Genomic DNA, 18,860 nt, shown 5'->3' with positions numbered 1-18,860 from the left:
CTTTATCTTATCCTTGAGTATGCCCTAAGATTGTTGCTGAGACAAAATTAATCCCTGACTTCAAACAGCTTACAATCGATTTGTGGAAACCAATTACTATATAAATGATGGTGGAAGTTAGTAGTCAGGGAAATTATTGTGGACACAAAACCTGTCTTGAAATTGTGCCTCTGAAACTGAACATCTCCGAGCTTCAGTTTCCTCATCTATTAAATGGCAAGTCTCCTTGTGTTGCAAAGAGGACTGAATGTATTTAAAGTATCTGCAAATCTAAAACAGTCTTCAGATAAAGGAAACCAATAATAGCCATGTATATGAAAACAGGAGCAAATGGGACTTCCCAGGCGGCACTAGTGGTAAAGCAGCTACCTGTCAATGCGGAAGACCTAAGAGATGTGGGTTCAATCCCTGGGTTGGGAAGATCCCCTGGAGAAGGAAATGGCAACTCATTCCAGTATGCTTACCTGGAGAATCCCATGGACAGAGGAGCACAGTTCATGGGGTCACAAAGAGTCCAACACAGCTGAAGATATTTAGCTCCTGAGGACTACGCACATGCTCCAGGTGTTTGGCAAAGGGGAATCACATGGAGTCAATAGGGAGTTTATGCAAGTTTTCTGGAAAGGTCAGAATTTGAGCTCATTCTAGAGTGACAGCCTAAGAAATACTGCCATGTGATTGGATATATGAGACCTGCCTAGCACCTGGTCCTCTGCATCACTCAAACAGGTCTTCAAACTGTGCTGGCTACATAGATGAGCAGATACGAATAGTGTGCTGTTTAGATAAGTTAGAGTTTCCACCGGGTTATAACGGTTTTAGATGGAGACTCTTGCTAATGTCTGGACAAAAATCACCCTTGGGGCATCCATTCAGTAGGGTGAAGGGCATGTTACTTTATCCTGCAAATTTTAGTATTTTTCTCCCCTCAATAAAGTAGTTTCCTTTCTCTCTTACTATTATGTTCCCAATAGAGCTAAGAAAATTTATCTGAGAACTTGGAAAAATACTGCTCACCCAAATAAGCAGAAGGAAACACGATCTTTTGAAGCTATATTCAATATTGACTATAATTGAGTCACTTAGAAAATTTTCAATCTTGACACATTTTTTCCTTACTTAGAAACATCCTTACCTACTAAGGTATTAAATATCCTTTCCTCTAGCACAAATCCTTATATTGCCTTCAGCCAACATTTGATACTCCGTCGTTTTCCCTCCAATCTTATCAAACAGAATTTTTAGCTTAAGATTTCTTTTACAACAGAGAACAGCCGACTTGAATGTCTTGTGTTCCTACATTAAGGGGACAAAGTTCTTCGTTGCTTTGTTGAGTGGAACGTTTCAATGAATCATTTGCATCCACTGGGAGCAGCTGTGGTCTCCATTTCCTCTAGAAGACCGGGAGCCACGAGCCGCTTTTAGCCACAGTTCAGGAAAACGCGGGCACACATCACTCCAGCCCAGGGCCAGCGCCTCTTTGGGAGAGGACGTCGGCGGCCGGCGCCTCGCCTGATCGCTCCAGTCTCCCCAGCAGCCGAGGGACTAGACACATGCGCACGATCGGTCTCTTTGTGTGCATCGGGAAGAGCTCGATTTTACACTTCCTAACGGGGCGCAGACCGGGCACGCGAGTGTGTGCGGCAGGAATCAAATCGCACTGTAAACACGGCCCTCGAAATAAACAATTGTTTCGCCCTCACCTCCTTGGCCTATCTTCCCGGGGAGCATAGCCCCCCCCCCACCTCCGCCCTGGGGTCCCCGGGGTGCGGTCCGGGTCGTGGAGAGCCAGAGCCCGGGGAAGAACCCCGCGCCCGGGGAGAGCGCAGCGGGCCCTGGCTGCCGGGGTGGGAGCTGGGCGCGGGGCGGCGGGAGGAGAGCGGCGCCCGAGCCGCGAGTGATGGAGCGCGTCTGGCGAGCGTCTCCGGGCTCCGCCGCCGCGCGGGCCGCGGGGAGGGAGGCGCGCGGGCGAGTCGGCCCGCCCCCCCGGCCCGCCCCTCCCCGGCGCGGGTGCGCTCCGGCCGGCGCCGCGCCGCCGAGGGAGCCGCCGGCCCGAGGGTGCTGGCCGGGGGCGGCGGCGGCGGCGCGCGGCGGGGGCGGAGGTGAGGACCGGGACGCGGAGGGCGCGCGCGGCTCGCAGCGCCGGGCCGCCTTCGCTCCCCGCCCGCGGTCGCCCCGCCACCCCGCCCGCGTCCCCGGCGGCGGGAGCTCGGGGGCGGCCGGCTGCATGCGAGACCTGCGCGGACCCCGCGGCGGACGGCGGCGGTCTCGACCCGGGGAAGCCGAGCGCGCCGACCATGGCCTCCAACTTTAACGACATAGTCAAGCAGGGCTACGTGAAAATCCGCAGCAGGAAGCTGGGGGTGAGTCGCCCGCGCGGCTTTCTCGTCCCCGGCGCCCGTTTGGCGCGGCTGGCGGTGGGGGGCGGGGAGAGGTGACCCACGCGGGGACGGAGGCGGACAGGGACCCGGCTCCCCCGCGCACGGCCCGCTTGTTGCTCGGCCGGGCTGGGGGCCCGCACCTGCCCCGGGGGCGGGGGGCCGCGGGGGGTGGGGGGCTCGGAGATGGGGCGAGGGCGCCGGGAGCGCCCGGATCCGCATCCTCCCGTGCGCGGCGCTGGTTCAGACCCAGACTGAGAAGTCGCCTAGGCGAAAGGATGATCAATTCCGAGATGGATGCGCCCCGGAGTGGGGGTTACATTCAGAGCATCCACAGGGCTCTGATCTCGGGAAGTGTGCGCCTTCGGGGTACAGTCGCTCGGTGTGCAGGGCGTGTACACACTCTCCTCTGAGTGTGTATCCAGAATCGTCACCGCTTCCCAGTCCCCGCTGCCCCAGCCCATTTCCAATTTCTCTTTCGATGCCCGGCTAGCGCCCCGCGGCTCTGCGGGGCGAGCCGGCGAGTTTTGCGGTTGCCGGCGGGCAGGCTTCCCGGCTCGGGGTGCACCGGGACAGGTGGACCTGCGCCCGGGTATGCGCGCCAGGGGTGTGCTCACGGTCGCTGACCCCGGAGCCGCGGCGGCCGAAAAGTTTCTGGAGACCTGCTCACGGTCTTTTGAAAGATGCTCTGCCCGATTTGAGAGAGAGACAGTGTAGACCCTTGAGGGTTGTAAAAACTTCACTAGTGACCGGAGGAGGAGGTAAGAGGAACGCGTAGACGGTGGTAGAGGACCCGGGATGTGGACTGGAGGGAGCCGGAGAGGGGGGGTCACCTGGGCGGAGCACTGCCCCGACTAGGCGGACGTGGGGGTGTGGGTGCGGAGCGGCAGGTCGGAGAGCCGGGCGGGAGGGCCTCCTCGGGGGGGCGCGACGTGGAGTTGAGTCCTGACACCCACCGGGCCGGGCCGGTCCAGGGTGCGAGGGACGCTCCATGTGCGGAGGCCAGGATGCCGGTTTTCCCGATTCCCTGGATGTCTCTCCGCCTCACTCTTCTCCGAGTTCCAGTTCAGCGGAGCTCCGGGATGCTGGGGCTACGCGGCCTTGACCGAGAACATTCCCTGCTTTCTCTGCTGAAGAGATGAGCACTCTTAACTTGGAGAGGGAGGAAAGGAGAGAGACTTCGTTTATTTTCTCATTAAAAGGGAAGGAAGGAGGGGAAGAAAAGGAAAAGAAAAAGAAAAAAAGAGAAGATAAATGCTAGATATTTAATATATCGTTGGAAAACTAAGGAAGGGCAGAGTCCCTAAAAGAAGGATCGCCCGAACCGAGGAGCCGCTGCGTGGCCAGTGGGTGAGCGCAGGTGCCGGGGGCCGGAGGATGGGGCCGGGCTGACTTGCCTGTGGGTGCTGCCCCTGCTGGCTTCACTTTCGAGATGCGGACGGTACCCCCAAGGACACACGGGACCCCTTCTCGAGCCCCAGCAGATCTGTCCAAGTGGGGAGCATAGAGCTGGGTGACGACCGTCCCCCACCCCCAGCCTGGCGCCCCACCTTGGGGGAGAGGCTCGGCCAGGTTTCGGGGCTCCTCTGGGTAAAGGAACGCGTTCTTTCCCGGAGAGGGAAGGAAGAACCCCCAGGAAAAGCTGCGCGCGGCCGGGACACGGTGCTTCCATCTGTGGCCCCCAGAGCCATCAGCCGAGCTAGAGCGTGGGGGTGGGCCGGACGAGAAGGGTTTCAGGAACTTGACCTTTGACGCCCTTTGGTCTCCCACAGGGTGCCTGCTCAGCACTCTAGCTCCTCTCCTTGAAATTTCCATTGTGTCTGACACCTCACAGGCTATAAGCTGGTGGGTGATTTCAGCCCCTCGGGGAGACGGGCATCTGGTTGCACAGTTACCCTGTATGTGAAAATCAGAATAAGGAGCAGAACGCTGAGAAATCACCTCTTTGCGCACTTGGCCTTGGAATCTGTAGGATTCCTCCCCCGTCAGACCTTTCCAGGATTTCCTACAATTAAAACCGAATTTGCTACTTAATTATAAGATAGGATCCAGGAGAAGGGTATTGAAGGCTTCTTGGGTAACTGACATTTGTAGCCTTTGAAATGTCCTCTTGGTTCAGCAGACACAGTTTCCCCCCTAAAGATGGGTGCCAATGTTCATTTCCTTTCCAAAGCATCTGTTTCCACACTCACTGTGTAGAACCATGCCTGTGTAAACGACCCAGAAAACAGTAAAAGCATGTTTATGTTCGGAGGACCTCCTTTTGTGTTCCATTTCTGCTTGAGAAATATGAATTTCACAGGTTGGTTTTGAAACAGTTTTGCTTGGTTTTAATAGTAAATCAAAATATTAAGCTACATTAGCCTTGATTGTTTTGGAAAATATTATTTACTTAAACTTTAGAAACTTTTCTATTCAGAATATGGCAATATTCAAAAGAGGGAGTTCAAATGACACAACTTCACACATGTGATACTGTAAAGCTTAGTAAGTTTTAAATGGGTCCATTAAGATAGTTAATTGTGCACCTTAAAAATGAAAACGTATAATCATACCCCAAAATCAGAGATATAGGAATTATCTAAGCATTCGTTTTCATAGTTAATAATATATATTCCTAATTTTATGGACTCAGAACTATGAACTCTTGTAAGCAAAATATTTTTAACTCAGCAGATACATAATAGTTCTTTTATGGGTTAAGTTTCAAAATAGAAATCTAATTAAATATGCACAGATATTTGATTTACTATGGGTAGAAGGCATGCTTTCAGGAAACAAGTTTTATAGTATTCTAAGGGGAGGGAGAAGGGCTAGGTATGAGTCCAATCATATCAGAGATAAAAAGGATGACATGAAAATGTATTTTGAGATAAAATGTTTAATATGCCCTTTACTCCTCACAAGTTAGTGCTTATCGTTACGCTGAATGAGGGCAGAAAAGCACTTCTGCCCTCTACCCTGTGGGGCAACTGTTCCAGAGGTGCTTCCAGGTCAGTGTTTGAAAGGGCCCCTGCCATGTGTCTTTTAACAGAAACTAGTGCTACCTGTTGTGGATAGTTCTTCAGCCAAATAGTTGGAGGAAGTGGTAAATGTTAAACACTTTTTTTGCTTGCTTTGAAATTTGTCTTCACTCAATCAGTTTTTCTTCCATTTAGGAAAATAATTTTGAGGAAAAAAATAGAATCATTTTCCTGAATTTTACTTTTGCCCTTTAAAAATATGCTTGTTAAATCATTGTATCTTTAAAGGTGTTCAATTATTAAAAATACAATGACATGACTCATAAAGAATCATTTCTTTAAATTCTGTATTATTTTTCCTTGTAATACATATGAAATAATATATTTTCTCTATGATATATTTTCGTTTTGCAGGATTTAAAAGCCTTTACAGTAGTTTAGTTCTTCTCACCATTTTATCTGTTGCATGATTAATGTTATAATTCACAGGATACCATGGTGGCGAGTGTTTTCTTATTAAAGAAAACAGTACTTAAAAACTCTAATAAAAAAAATGTTATAATTCACAGGATACCATGGTGGCGAGTGTTTTCTTATTAAAGAAAACAGTACTTAAAAACTCTAATAAAAATAAACAAAGCAGATGCATGTTGGTCAGTATTGTTTATTTCTTAGCCTTGATTATCTGTTTTTCTTCTGACCTCTAACGGGTTAAGTTTAATCAACAAGGCATATATTACAAAATACCCAAGCTATTCTTGGTTTGCAGATAGAACATAATCACTGAAACTTAGTCACTTTATACTTAGCTTATTGACTCTAAAAATGTAGCAGCAGTGAATGCAGCATAGTGGAATGACATCACATCATTACCATCACTGTCATCAGTGCACAAGTTCCAGACTGCAAATAGGCTACCGTGATTCTGAAACTTGACTGTCTCTAGGCTCTCATGTCGTTGTTCTCAAGGAATTTTATTCAAATACTTCAACGTGCGTATTCACAGGCAGGTGTTCACAGATAGTATTTTATGCAGCTTTTTTCTAGTTCTTAGTAGTCAGGTGAGAGGTTGGCTTGGTATGTGTGGGTATTGAAGGGGCGTCTCAGGATAGGGTGGTATTACACATTCAACAAATGGTTAAATAATTACGCAGCATCTACTGTTTGTCAGCTTGTGTACACTGGGTGTGTGTGTATGAATATTCCAGAGTCAGGTTGTATTAAGTCAAGGTTATTATTACCCGTAAGTGGGGCTTCCCAGGCGGCGCTAGTGCTGAAGAACCCACCTGCCAATGCAGGAGACGTAGAGTGACGCGGGTTTGATCCCTGGGTGGGGAAGATTCCCTTGAGGAGGGCATGCCAACTCATTCCGGTATTCTTGCCTGGAGAATCCCGTGGATAGAGGAGCATGGTGGGCTACAGTTCATAGGGTTGCAGAGAGTTGAACACGACTGAAGTGACTTAGCACAGCACAGCATCTTCTGCTGCTGCTGCTGCTGCTGCTGCTAAGTCACTTCAGTCGTGTCCGATTCTGTGCGACCCCATAGACGGCAGCCCACCAGGCTTCCCGTCCCTGGGACTCTCCAGCCAAGAACACTGGAGTGGGTTGCCATTTCCTTCTCCAGTGCATGAAAGTGAAAAGTGAAAGTGAAGTCGCTCAGTCATGTCCGACTCTGGCGACCCCATGGACTGCAGCCCACCAGGCTCCTCCGTCCATGGGATTTTCCAGGCAAGAGTACTGGAGTGGGGTGCCATTGCCTTCTCTGACAGCATCTTCTACATCACCACTACTCATGGTGTAGTAGGTCAGGAATACAGCAAGCCCCCTATGTAAGAATGAGGTCCATTCTGACAGTGCTGGTAAGTCCAATTTGTTCCTAAGTCCAACAGAGTTAGCCTCGGTACCCAACTAATATAATCAGCTATATGCTACTGTATGGTGATAGATTTATAATACTTTTCACACAAATAATACATAAAGAACACACAAAAGAGAAAACATTTTTAACCTTACAGTACAGTACCTTGAAAAGTAGAGTAGTACAGTACAACAGCTGGCACACAGGGGCACATGGGCATCTTTGAAAGTTTGCAACTTGAAGGTTCATATGTAGGGGACTTAGGGTAATCACTGTGTCCCCACCCAGCTGTAGAGGAAGCAGGTGAAAGTAGAGCGCACTTCTGGAGTCTCTGATGAGCAGCAGCTTGATGAGCTCATCATCTGTTGAGGGTTTTCTCTTCTGCAGGGTCTCCATTTGTTCTAACAACCGATCATGGATTCGTGTGTCCCTTGCCCTCTTTCCCTCCTGGATTAAAACCTCAAGACACCCCCATTCCTAGTCTGATGATTACTTGTCTGCTTCTTGCAAACTCTTCTGAGTTTTCCTGTTGTTTTACAAACAGCTTTTACCTGATGATGGAAGAGAGTAGGTTTTCATGAGACACGTTTTCTGAAAATTTATCCCTTTATAAATCTCCCTCATTAATACAAATGGCAACCTTTGTGTGTGCATTTGCATATTTTTGGTCCCTAGAGCATTTAAAGGAGGAGGCAATGGCAACCCACTCCAGTACTCTTGCCTGGAAAATATCGTGGATGGAGGAGCCTGGTGGGCTGCAGTCCATGGGGTCACTAAGAGTCGAACAATGCTGAGTGACTTCACTTTCACTTTTCACTTTCATGCATTGGAGAAGGAAATGGCAACCCACTCCAGTGTTCTTGCCTGAAGAATCCCAGGGATGGGGGAGCCTGGTGGGCTGCCGTCTATGGGGTCGCACAGAGTCAGACATGACTGAAGCAACTTAGCAGCAGCAGAGCATTTAAAATTTTTTCTGGACTCCCAAATCTCTAGAAAGTATTTTGTGAAAAGAGATTATGTTGTGTATGAAATGCATTAGTAGTTTGCCAAGAATTCAGTTCAGTTCAGTTCAGTCGCTCAGTCGTGTCCGACTCTTTGCAACCCCATGAATCACAGCATGCCAGGCCTTCCTGTCCATCACCAACTCCTGGAGTTCACCCAAACTCATGTCCATCGAGTCGGTGATGCCATCCAGCCATCTAATCCTCTGCCATCCCCTTCTCCTCCTGCCCCCAATCCCTCCCAGCATCAGGGTCTTTTCCAATGAGTCAACTCTTCACATGAGGTGGCCAAAGTATTGGAGTTTCAGCTTCAGCATCAGTCCTTCCAATGAACACCCAGGACTGATCTCCTTTAGAATGGACTTGTTGGATCTTCTTGCAGTCCAAGGGACTCTCAAGAGTCTTCTCCAACACCACTGTTCAAAAGCATCAAATCTTCTGTGCTCAGCTTTCTTCACAGTCCAACTCTCACATCCATACATGACCACTGGAAAAACCATAGCCTTGACTAGATGCACCTTTGTTGGCAAAGTAATATCTCTGCTTTTCAATATGCTATCTAGGTTGGTCATAACTTTCCTTCCAAGGAGTAAACGTCTTTTAATTTCATGGCTGCAGTCACCATCTGCAGTGATTTTGGAGCCCCAAAAAATAAAGTCTGACACTGTGTCCATTATTTCCCCATCTATTTCCCATCAAGTGATGGGACCAGATGCCATGATCTTAGTTTTGATATAATAAATATATTTAACATAAGATACAGGCAAAATAATTTTGACCATTCAAAAGTTTGAAAGAACTTTCTGGATCATTACCACAGGTATGAGTTCTCAATCTAAGGATTTAAGATGTGGAAGTTGTATTGGGTATACCTTTAAATCCTTACTCATTTGTGAGTATTGTGTATGCTAGGCATTTTGCTTTCTGAAGTGGATCTGTTATATACATGATGATTTATTATTTATCTCATTCTTATTAAATATGGATTTAGAATGTATAAAATTCCAATTATTTTAGCTCTACATTTTTTGTTGGAGTTTAATTGCTTTACATTGTTGTGTTATTGTTTGCTATACAATGAAGTGAGTCAGCTATATGTATACATATATCTCCTCCCTCTTGGACCTCTCTTCCCCCCAGTTCTACCCATCTAGGTCATCACAGAACACAGAGCTGAGCTCTCTGTGCTATATTCAGGTTTTTATGTTATGTATATGTTTAATGTTAGGTGTACATGCCACTTATTTCTCTATCTGTCTACAAGTCTCACTTGTTCTTAGAATTTTATAGTAGAAAATGGTCTTGTATACCATCTATTCAGTTTCTCTATATTAATTGCTTTGCAGCCGTATGTTTGTGTATATGACATTTTAGCTATCCTAAGAAACTCTGTTATCTGCATTAGTGAGATTTTTTTTTTCCTTTTTAAAAAAACATTCCTACCTATGCATATGGGCATGACTAAGTTTTTGGGTTTTTTTTTTTGTTTGTTTGTTTGGTTTTTTTTGCATTTTCAAACCTTTAAGCCAGAAAGCACAGAAAATAAAAGTAAGCCTAACTGTAAAAACCAAACCAAAACATTTTGCTGGATTTTGATATGAAATGATTATGCCCATGCAATACCTGGGGGAAGTCATTAAATCAGGGGTGAGATATGAGAGTTCACATCTCAGCTTTTGTCTGGATAGGTTTATACATGACTGCTGGCAAGCTGAACTTTAGAAGATGACGTTCCCTCAGATAACAAAGATTATGCTCAGCACTCAGGGAGATCTTCCAGATGACCAAAATAAATTGTACCTAGGGTAACCAAACAGTGATCACTATCTCTATAAGTTTTACATTCCCAGTTTCCTTAAGAGTATTTCAGAGGTGCTCCATAAATGTTGACATCGTGGATGAGTATAAAATAATGTAAAAAAAAAAAAAGTTTAATCTGAAGTCTATGTATTTGAAATAATTTCCATTGTCTTGAAGTATTTTTATTCTAATGTGTTGTTCCAGGTGGATCATAATAAGCCATGTGAATTAGAGAAGGAAATGGCAACCCACTCCAGTATTTTTGCCTGGAAAATTTCCATGATCAGAGAAGCCTGGCAGACTATAGTCCACGGGGTCGCCCCGAGTAGGACATGACGAGTGACTGAGCACACAAACTTATTGCATTGATCAGATCACTGTATATGCATATGAAATCATTATGATGTACACCTTAAACTTATACAATATTATATGTCAATTATATCTCAGTAAAGCTAGAAAAACTGCTGTGTAGTAAGAGAATCTTTGCCACAATAAGGAGTTTCTATACTGATATTTCTTTAGTCCACTTTGAATGGCCATGATTTTATTTCCATTGTACCATCTAAAACCCAGATAATCTCTCCTTTTAAGAAAAGAAAACAAATTTCAAAAACTGACACTGTTCCGGTAGAGTTTAAAATGCTTTAAAAATAATTAAATCTGTTTATTTTATCATTACCTTTATTTATGAAAAATGGTCTTTTATTTAAGGTTGCTATATAAAAGCTTATGTTTGAACTAACCCAATGGAAAGTGACTTTATTTAAAGAAAAACACAACTAAAAAATAATGCACATTTACTGGGATCTGGCAAATCAACGGGTGACACAGTTATTCAGCAAGAACCTGCCCAATGTCTTTAACATCAGACAGCACTGAAATATACTGTGAACGCTATCTAAGAGGCTGGGGTCAGTTATTTGTTTATTTTTGTAGCCAGCTGCTTTTAAGTGCAGAGAAGGCAATGGCACCCCACTCCAGTACTCTTGCCTGGAAAATCCCATGGACAGAGGAGCCTGGTAGGCTGCAGTCCATGGGGTCGCTAAGAATCGGACACGACTGAGCGACTTCACTTTCACCTTTCACTTTCATGCATTGGAGAAGGAAATGGCAACCCACTCCATGTTCTTGCCTGGAGAATCCCAGGGATGGCGGAGCCTGGTGGGCAGCTGACTATGGGGTCGCACAGAGTCGGACACAACTGAAGCGACGTAGCAGCAGCAGCAGCAGCTTTTAAGTGGCAGGAATTGAACTATGCATACTTAAATGATGTTCCTTTTCTTAGTTTCCTAATTTTTAAAATTGGCTATATGCCATTCTCAGTTATATTTTTAAATGTTTAAATATATGATGTATTACATGTGTAAACATGTATAGTTATTTTTCTCTTGATTTTTTTGTAAATATGAAATACATTTTTTTACCATTCACTAACCTTTAAAATATGCATGTGTATATGTCTATGAATGTACATATGTACACATACTTAAATACATGCATACATATAATTTATGTTGTATATTAAGTAGAATATGTATATATTTCCAAACGAGTTGTTAGCCTTTGTTAGTTAGTGATGAATTGTTATCTTCCCTAACTATGTAAAGGCACCTAGCCCTACTCCAGGAGAATAAAATGTTCATAAAATGTCTTATATTTATTATATAAATTGTTACATCTTCACATTATACTTTTATTTGGGAAAATGTTTGGTATTTAACATTGAATTTTAGTTTGTCTTTTAAAAAATTACAACTTTTAAAGGGTGACGGTCAGTAAGAGAAAATTCTATATCTCTGTCTATATAAGTCTAGTAAAACTTTTCACATGTTATTCAAGAAAAAAAATGAAAAAATACTTTTGACATATTTGAACTTGCCTAAAAAGTTATGCCTTTCATTTAACTTACTAGGAAAAAGGAATTATATCTCTCTGAGTGCTTTAAAGACCCTAGGGACTGTTCTGTAGAAAGGACCCATGTCATTTTACTGATGCTTTTATTGACTTTGTTACACTTTGGAATTTTTTAAGTATTAGCTTTGTAACTGTCTGAACCACCGGGGAAGTCCCCAAAAGTGTTAGTCGCTCAGTCGTGTCCAACTCTTTGTGACCCCATGGACTATAGCTCCTCTGTCCATGGGATTCTCCAGGCAAGAATACTGGAGTGGATAGCCATTCCCTTCTCCAGGGGACCTTCCTGATCCAGGGATTTAATCCAGGTCTCCTGCATTGCAGACAGATTCTTTACCATCTGAACCATCAGTTCAGTTCAGTTCAGTCGCTCAGTCGTGTCTGACTCTGCAACCACATGGACTGCAGCACACCAGGCTTCCCTGTCCATCACCCATTCCCAGAGCTTACCCAAACTCATGTCCATTGAGTCAGTGATGCCATCCAACCATCTCATCCTCTGTCGTCCCCTTCTCCTCCTGCCCTCAATCTTTCCCAGCATCAGCGTCTTTTCCAATGAGTCGGTTCTTTGCATCAGGTGGCCAAAGTATTGGAGTTTCAGCTTCAGCATCAGTCCTTCCAATGAATATTCAGGACTGATTTCCTGTAGGATGAACTGGTTGGATCTCCTTCTGTCTAAGAAACTCTCAAGAGTCTTCTTCAACACTACAATTCTTCAGCACTCAGTTTTCTTTATAGTCCAACTCTCACATCCATACATGACTACTGGAAAAACCATAGCTTTGACTAGACGGACCTTTCAGGGGAGCCTCAAATAAAAGTACATCCAGTTACAAATCATGATGTATAACTTTAAGGTACCAAACTTATGAATAAGTATGAAATGTACTCTTCTGTACATTTAGAACATAGCAACTGTTTACAACTCCAAAGGCTACTTAACACACATACTGTTGCACCCTGATACTTTGCCGAAATCTGTACATTACTTAGCCCTTAACCAAAAAAATGGTTCTCAGTACTTGGGAGGGACTGTATATTGGCGTCCCCAGGATGGGTATGGAACATTGAAGTAAAGGACCAGACTAAAGGGGCTTGCACTACGCTGAGAGTCTGGAAAGTCACTAATGTGTTTAGAGGAAAGGTTAAATGTTCATTCTCAAATTAGCAACATCCACAAATCTTGGGTGTATAGAAAGGATTGCAGTCAAGTAGGACTTTTGGCAAGGAGACCAAATGGAGTGAGTTTTAGTGTCTTGGAAAGACGCTGATAATTCTAGTGGCTAGCTCTGACTGAGAATCACTGACGTATTTGTTTTTTTCTCCTCAGCACGGAGAAGAACCCGTTCTTCAACCTATTATTGTTTGCATTGAGAAGTGGGTTGTCAGGCATCCTGTTACCTTTTGAAAAGGATTGGTCTTTTTTCTTCTGGCCCTTTGTAACTTCCTCTTTTCCTGGTTTTCAGAGGGTTTGCTATGAAATGTGGAGGTGCAATGTTTATTCTGTTCATTATTTGCGGGTGTATGGTGCTGCTTATTCCATGGCTTGATGTCTTCCTGCAGCTCTGAAAGATGATCTACCATTACTTTTTCACACAGTAATTCTGTCTGTTCTTTCTCCTCGCATGTTAAATCGTTTGTTCCACATGTCCCGTGCCTTTTGGTTTTTTCCTTCTTTTGCCGTAGTTTTGTGTCTCAGAGATTCAAAATAGAGGTTTACTACCGACAGTCCTTCCAGCTCACTATTTTCTATTCAACTGTGAATACAGTGGTTTTTACCTGGTTCTCTAGCCTGCTCTTCCTGATTTGAGGTAATAAAATATTAAATAAATATTTTCCCATCTGAATCAGCCAGTGTCAGCTTTGATCACAAGTAGCAACTAAGACACCCAACAAATAAGACAGCATTATTGGAAGTGATGCAATTAAATTTTAAAATATACTAAATCCAATATATGCTAAATATATTCTAAAGTAACTAATTTTTAGAGCATTGATGATTAAGTAATTGTCCTTAGCAACATGTAGATGCTAGAATTCATTTTCTGCTGTAGTCACTCCTAGCGAGGACATTTAGAGCATATTTAGTGAATTACTCTGCTCATCCATAGAGAAGTTTAGGAGCTTCAACGGAAGCATACATTTAGACCATATAATGAAGAAAAAGATTTTCTAATATACCCAACAAATTTTTGACAAAGATACAAATTTGATGAAGAAAGGATATCTTTCAAACAAATGTGCTGGGAAAAATTGGACATCCATAGGCAAAATAAATGAATCTCAACATAAACCTCACACATTATAGCTCAAAGTAGATTAGTGATTTAAGTGTGAAAAGTAAAAGTATGAAATTTGTAACAAAACATAAAATCTTTGGGAACTAGGACTAGGCAAAGAGTTCTTAGACTTGACACAAAAGTGTGACCCTTAAAAGGAAAACTTGATAAATTAACTTCATCACAATGAAAACTTTTGCTTTATGAAAGAGCCTGTTAAGAGAATTTTAAAAAGCTATGAGGGGAGGAATTATTTACAAACTGCATGTCTCTAACAGAAAACGTGAATAAAAAACTCTTAAAACTCTAAGCTAAATTTTAAAAACAACAATTCAGTTAGGAAATGGGCAAAAAACATGAACTGATACTTCACAAAAGTTGATAAACACATGAACAGATGTCAACATTATTAGCCATTAGTGAGATGCAAATTAAAAACATCATGCTACTGCTGCTACTGCTAAGTCGCTTCAGTCATGTCCAACTCTGTGCAACCCTACAGACAGCAGCCCACCAGGCTCTGCCATCCCTGAGACTCTCCAGGCAATAACACTGGAGTGGGTTGCATTTTCCTTCTCCAATGCATGAAAGTGAAAAGTGAAAGCATCATGAGTTATCAGTAAATACCTATTGGAAAGGCTAAAATGAAAAACAGTGACAACACCTCATACTGGCAGGAGACAGAAAACCTGAATAACTCATACACTGCTGTTGGGGAGGTTGATTGGTTCAGACACTCTTGAAAACAATGTGGCAGTTTCTTAAACTATGCAGTGGCCACGCAGCCATCAGCAGTACCATCAGTAATCTATCCTGGGGAAATGAAGACTTTTGTTCACATGCAAACCATACAAATGTTCATAGCAGCTTTATTTTAAATATCCCCGAACTGAAAACAAGCCAGATACCCATCATTGGATAAATGGTTAAACTGTAGGACATCCTCATCATGTAATACTCAGTTAGGTTCAGTTCAGTCGCTAAGTCATGTCCGACTCTTTGCGACCCCATGAATCGCAGCACGACAGGCCTCCCTGTCCATCAACAACTCCTGGAGTTCACTCAGACTCATGTCCATCGAGTCGGTGGTGCCATCCAGCCATCTCATCCTCTGTCGTCCCCTTTACCTCCTGCCCCTAATCCCTCCCAGCATCAGGGTCTTTTCCAATGAGTCAGCTCTTCTCATGAAGTGGCCAAAGTATTGGAGTTTCAGCTTCAGCATCAGTCCTTCCAATGAACACCCAGGACTGGTCTCCTTTAGGATGGACTTGTCGGATCTCCTTGCAGTCCAAGGGACTCTCAAGAGTCTTCTCCAACACCACAGTTCAAAAGCATCAATTCTTCAGCACTCAGCTTTCTTCACAGTCCAACTCTCACATCCATACATGACCACTGGAAAAACCATAGCCTTGACTAGATGGACCTTTGTTGGCAAAGTAATATCTCTGCTTTTGAATATGCTATCTAGGTTGGTCACAACTTTCCTTCCAAGGAGTAAGCATCTTTTAATTTCATGGCTGCAATCACCATCTGCAGTGATTTTGGGGCCCCCAAAATTAAAGTCGGACACTGTTTCCACCTTTTCCCCATCTATTTTCCATGCAGTGATGGGACCAGATGCCATGATCTTCATTTTCTGCATGTTGAGCTTTAAGCCAACTTTTTCACTCTCCACTTTCACTTTCATCAAGAGGCTTTTTAGTTCCTCTTCACTTTCTGCCATAAGGGTGGTGTCATCTGCATATCTGAGGTGATTGATATTTCTCCCAGCAATCTTGATTCCAGCTTGTGCTTCTTCCAGCCCAGCGTTTCTCATTATGTACTCTGCATATAAGTTAAATAAGCAGGGTGACAATCTACAGCCTTAACGTTCTCTTTTCCCGATTTGGAACCAGTCTGTTGTTCCATGTACCGTTCTAACTGTTGCTTCCTGACCTGCATACAGGTTTATCAAGAGGCAGGTCAGGCGGTCTGGCATTCCCATCTCTTTCAGAATTCTCCACAGTTTATTGTGATCCACACAGTCAAAGGCTTTGGCATAGTCAATATGGCAGAAATAGATGTTTTTCTGGAACTCTCTTGCTTTTTCCATGATCCAGCGGATGTTGGCAATTTGATCTCTGGTTCCTCTGCCTTCTCTAAAACCAGCTTGAACATCTGGAAGTTCACGGTTCACATACTGCTGAAGTCTGGCTTGGAGAATTTTGAGCATTACTTTACTAGTGTGTGAGATGAGTGCAATTGTGTGGTAGTTTGAGCATTCTTTGGCATTGCCTTTCTTTGGGGTTGAAATGAAAACTGACCTTTTCCAGTCCTGTGGCCACTGCTGAGTTTTCCAAATTTGCTGGCATATTGAGTGCAGCTTGGAGAATTTTGAGCATTCATTTACTAGCATGTCAGATGAATGCAATTTTGCGGTAGTTTGAGTATTCTTTGGCATTGCCTTTCTTTGGGATTGGAATGAAAACTGACCTTTTGCAGTCCTGTGGTCACTGCTGAGTTTTCCAAATTTGCTGGCATATTGAGTGCAGCACTTTCACAGAATCATCTTTCAGGATTTGAAATAGCTCCACTGGAATTCCATCACCTCCACTAGCATTGTTCATAGTGATGCTTTCTAAGTCCCACTTGACTTCACATTCCAGGATATCTGGCTCTAGGTGAGTGATCACACCATCATGATTGTATTGGTTGTGAAGCTCTTTTCTGTACAGTTCTTTTGTGTATTCTTGCCACCTCTTCTTAATATCTTCTGCTTCTGTTAGGTCCATACAATTTCTGTCCTTTATCGAGCCTATCTTTGTATGAAATGTTCCCTTGGTACCTCTAATTTTCTTGAAGAGATCTCTAGTCTTTCCCATTCTGTTGTTTTCCTCTATTTCTTTGCATTGATCGCTGAGGAACCTCCGTCCATAGTTCATCAGGCACTCTGTCCATCAGATCTAGTCCCTTAAATCTATTTCTCACTTCCACTGTATAATCATAAGGGACTTGATTTAGGTCATACCTGAATGGTCTTGTGGTTTTCCCCACTTTCTTCAATTCAAGTCTGCATTTGGCAATAAGGAGTTCATGATCTGAGCCACAGTCAGCTCCTGGTCTTGTTTTTGCTGACTGTATAGAGTTTCTCCATCTTTAGCTGCAAAGAATATAATCAGTCTGATTTTGATGTTGATCATCTGGTGATGTGCATGTGTAGAGTCTTCTCTTGTGTTGTTGGAAGAGGGTGTTTGCTCTGACCAGTGCATTCTCTTGGCAAAACTCTGTTGGCCTTTGCCCTGCTTCATTCTGTATTCCAAGGCCAAATTTGCCTGTTACTCCAGGTTTTTCTTGACTTCCTACTTTTGCTTTCCAGTCCCGTATAATGAAAAGGACATCTTTTTGGGGTGTTAGTTCTAAAAGGTCTTATAGAACCATTCGACTTCAACTTCTTCAGTGTTTTGATTGGGGCATAGGCTTGGATTACCATGATATTGAATGGTTTTTCTTGGAAATGAGCAGAGATCATTCTGTCGTTTTTGAGATTGCATCCAAGTACTGCATTTGAGACTCTCTTGTTGACCATGATGGCTACTCCATTTCTTCTAAGGGATTCCTGCCCACAGTAGTAGATATAATGGTCATCTGAGTTAAATTCACCCATTCCAGTCCATTTTAGTTTGCTGATTCCTAGAATGTCAGCGTTCACTCTTGCCATATCCTGTTTGACCACTTGCAATTTGCCTTGATTCATGGACCTGACATTTCAGGTTCCTATGCAATTGGACCTTGCTTCTATCACCAGTCACATCCACAGCTGGGTATTCTTTTTGCTTTGGCTCCATCCCTTCATTCTTTCTGGAGTTATTTCTCCACTGATCTCCAGTAGCATATCAGGCACCTACCAACCTGGGGAGTTCCCCTTTCAGTATCCTATCATTTTGCCTTTTCATACTGTTCATGAGGTTCTCAAGGCAAGAATACTGAAGTGGTTTGCCACTCCCTTCTCCAGTGGACCACATTGTGTCAGACCTCTCCACCATGACCCACCCATCTTGGGTGGCCCCACAGGGCATGGCTTAGTTTCATTGAGTTAGACAAGGCTGTGGTCCATATGATCAGATTGGCTAGTTTTCTGTGATTATGGTTTCAGTGTGTCTGCCCTCTGATGCCCTCTCGCAACACCTACCGTCTTATTTGGGTTTCTCTTACCTTGGACGAGAGGTATCTCCTCTCAGCCACCCCTCCTGACCTTGAACGTGGAGTAGCTCCTCTCAGCCCTCCTGCGCCAGCGCAGCCGCTACTCCTTGGAAGTGTGGTAGCTCCTCTGGGCCGCCACCCCTGACCTCGGGCGTGGGGTAGCTCGTCTTGGCCACTGCCTCTGACCTTGGACTTGGGGTTGCTCTTGTGCCGACACAGCCTGGCAGTCTCGGTCGCCGCCTCTGACTTTGGGCGAGGGGTAGCTCCTCTCGGCTGTGCTTCTCTGCGGTCTGTCATAGCCAGCGTGCTTTATCGTGTAATACTATTCAGCAATAAAAAAGATTAAACTCTTGTTACCCCTAAAGATGAATCTTGAGAGAATTATATTGAGTGAGAAAAAAAAATCCCCAAAGGTTATATGCTATGTGATTTCATTTGTATAACATCCATCTGTCTTCTTGGGAAATGTCTATTTAAGTCCTCTGCC

At 44.2% G+C, this 18,860-nt stretch overlaps 1 protein-coding gene across 1 annotated transcript in view; it reads left to right on the top strand.

Moving 5' to 3' along the window:
• Positions 1–2,203: 2,203 nt before the first annotated feature.
• DOK6 (docking protein 6) overlaps positions 2,204–18,860 on the top strand; it is a 410,764-nt gene continuing 394,107 nt past the window's right edge. Inside the window, exon 1 of the mRNA XM_061399555.1 lies at positions 2,204–2,363. Coding sequence (XP_061255539.1) covers positions 2,298–2,363 — 66 coding nt within the window. The 5' untranslated portion in view covers positions 2,204–2,297. The remainder of the gene's footprint in view (positions 2,364–18,860) is intronic.

This window comes from Bos javanicus, chromosome 24 (assembly GCF_032452875.1).
Source record: "Bos javanicus breed banteng chromosome 24, ARS-OSU_banteng_1.0, whole genome shotgun sequence".
NCBI lineage: Eukaryota > Metazoa > Chordata > Mammalia > Artiodactyla > Bovidae > Bos > Bos javanicus.
The sequence above is the reverse complement of the archived record's forward strand: the minus strand, read 5'-3'. Positions and strand labels throughout refer to the sequence as shown.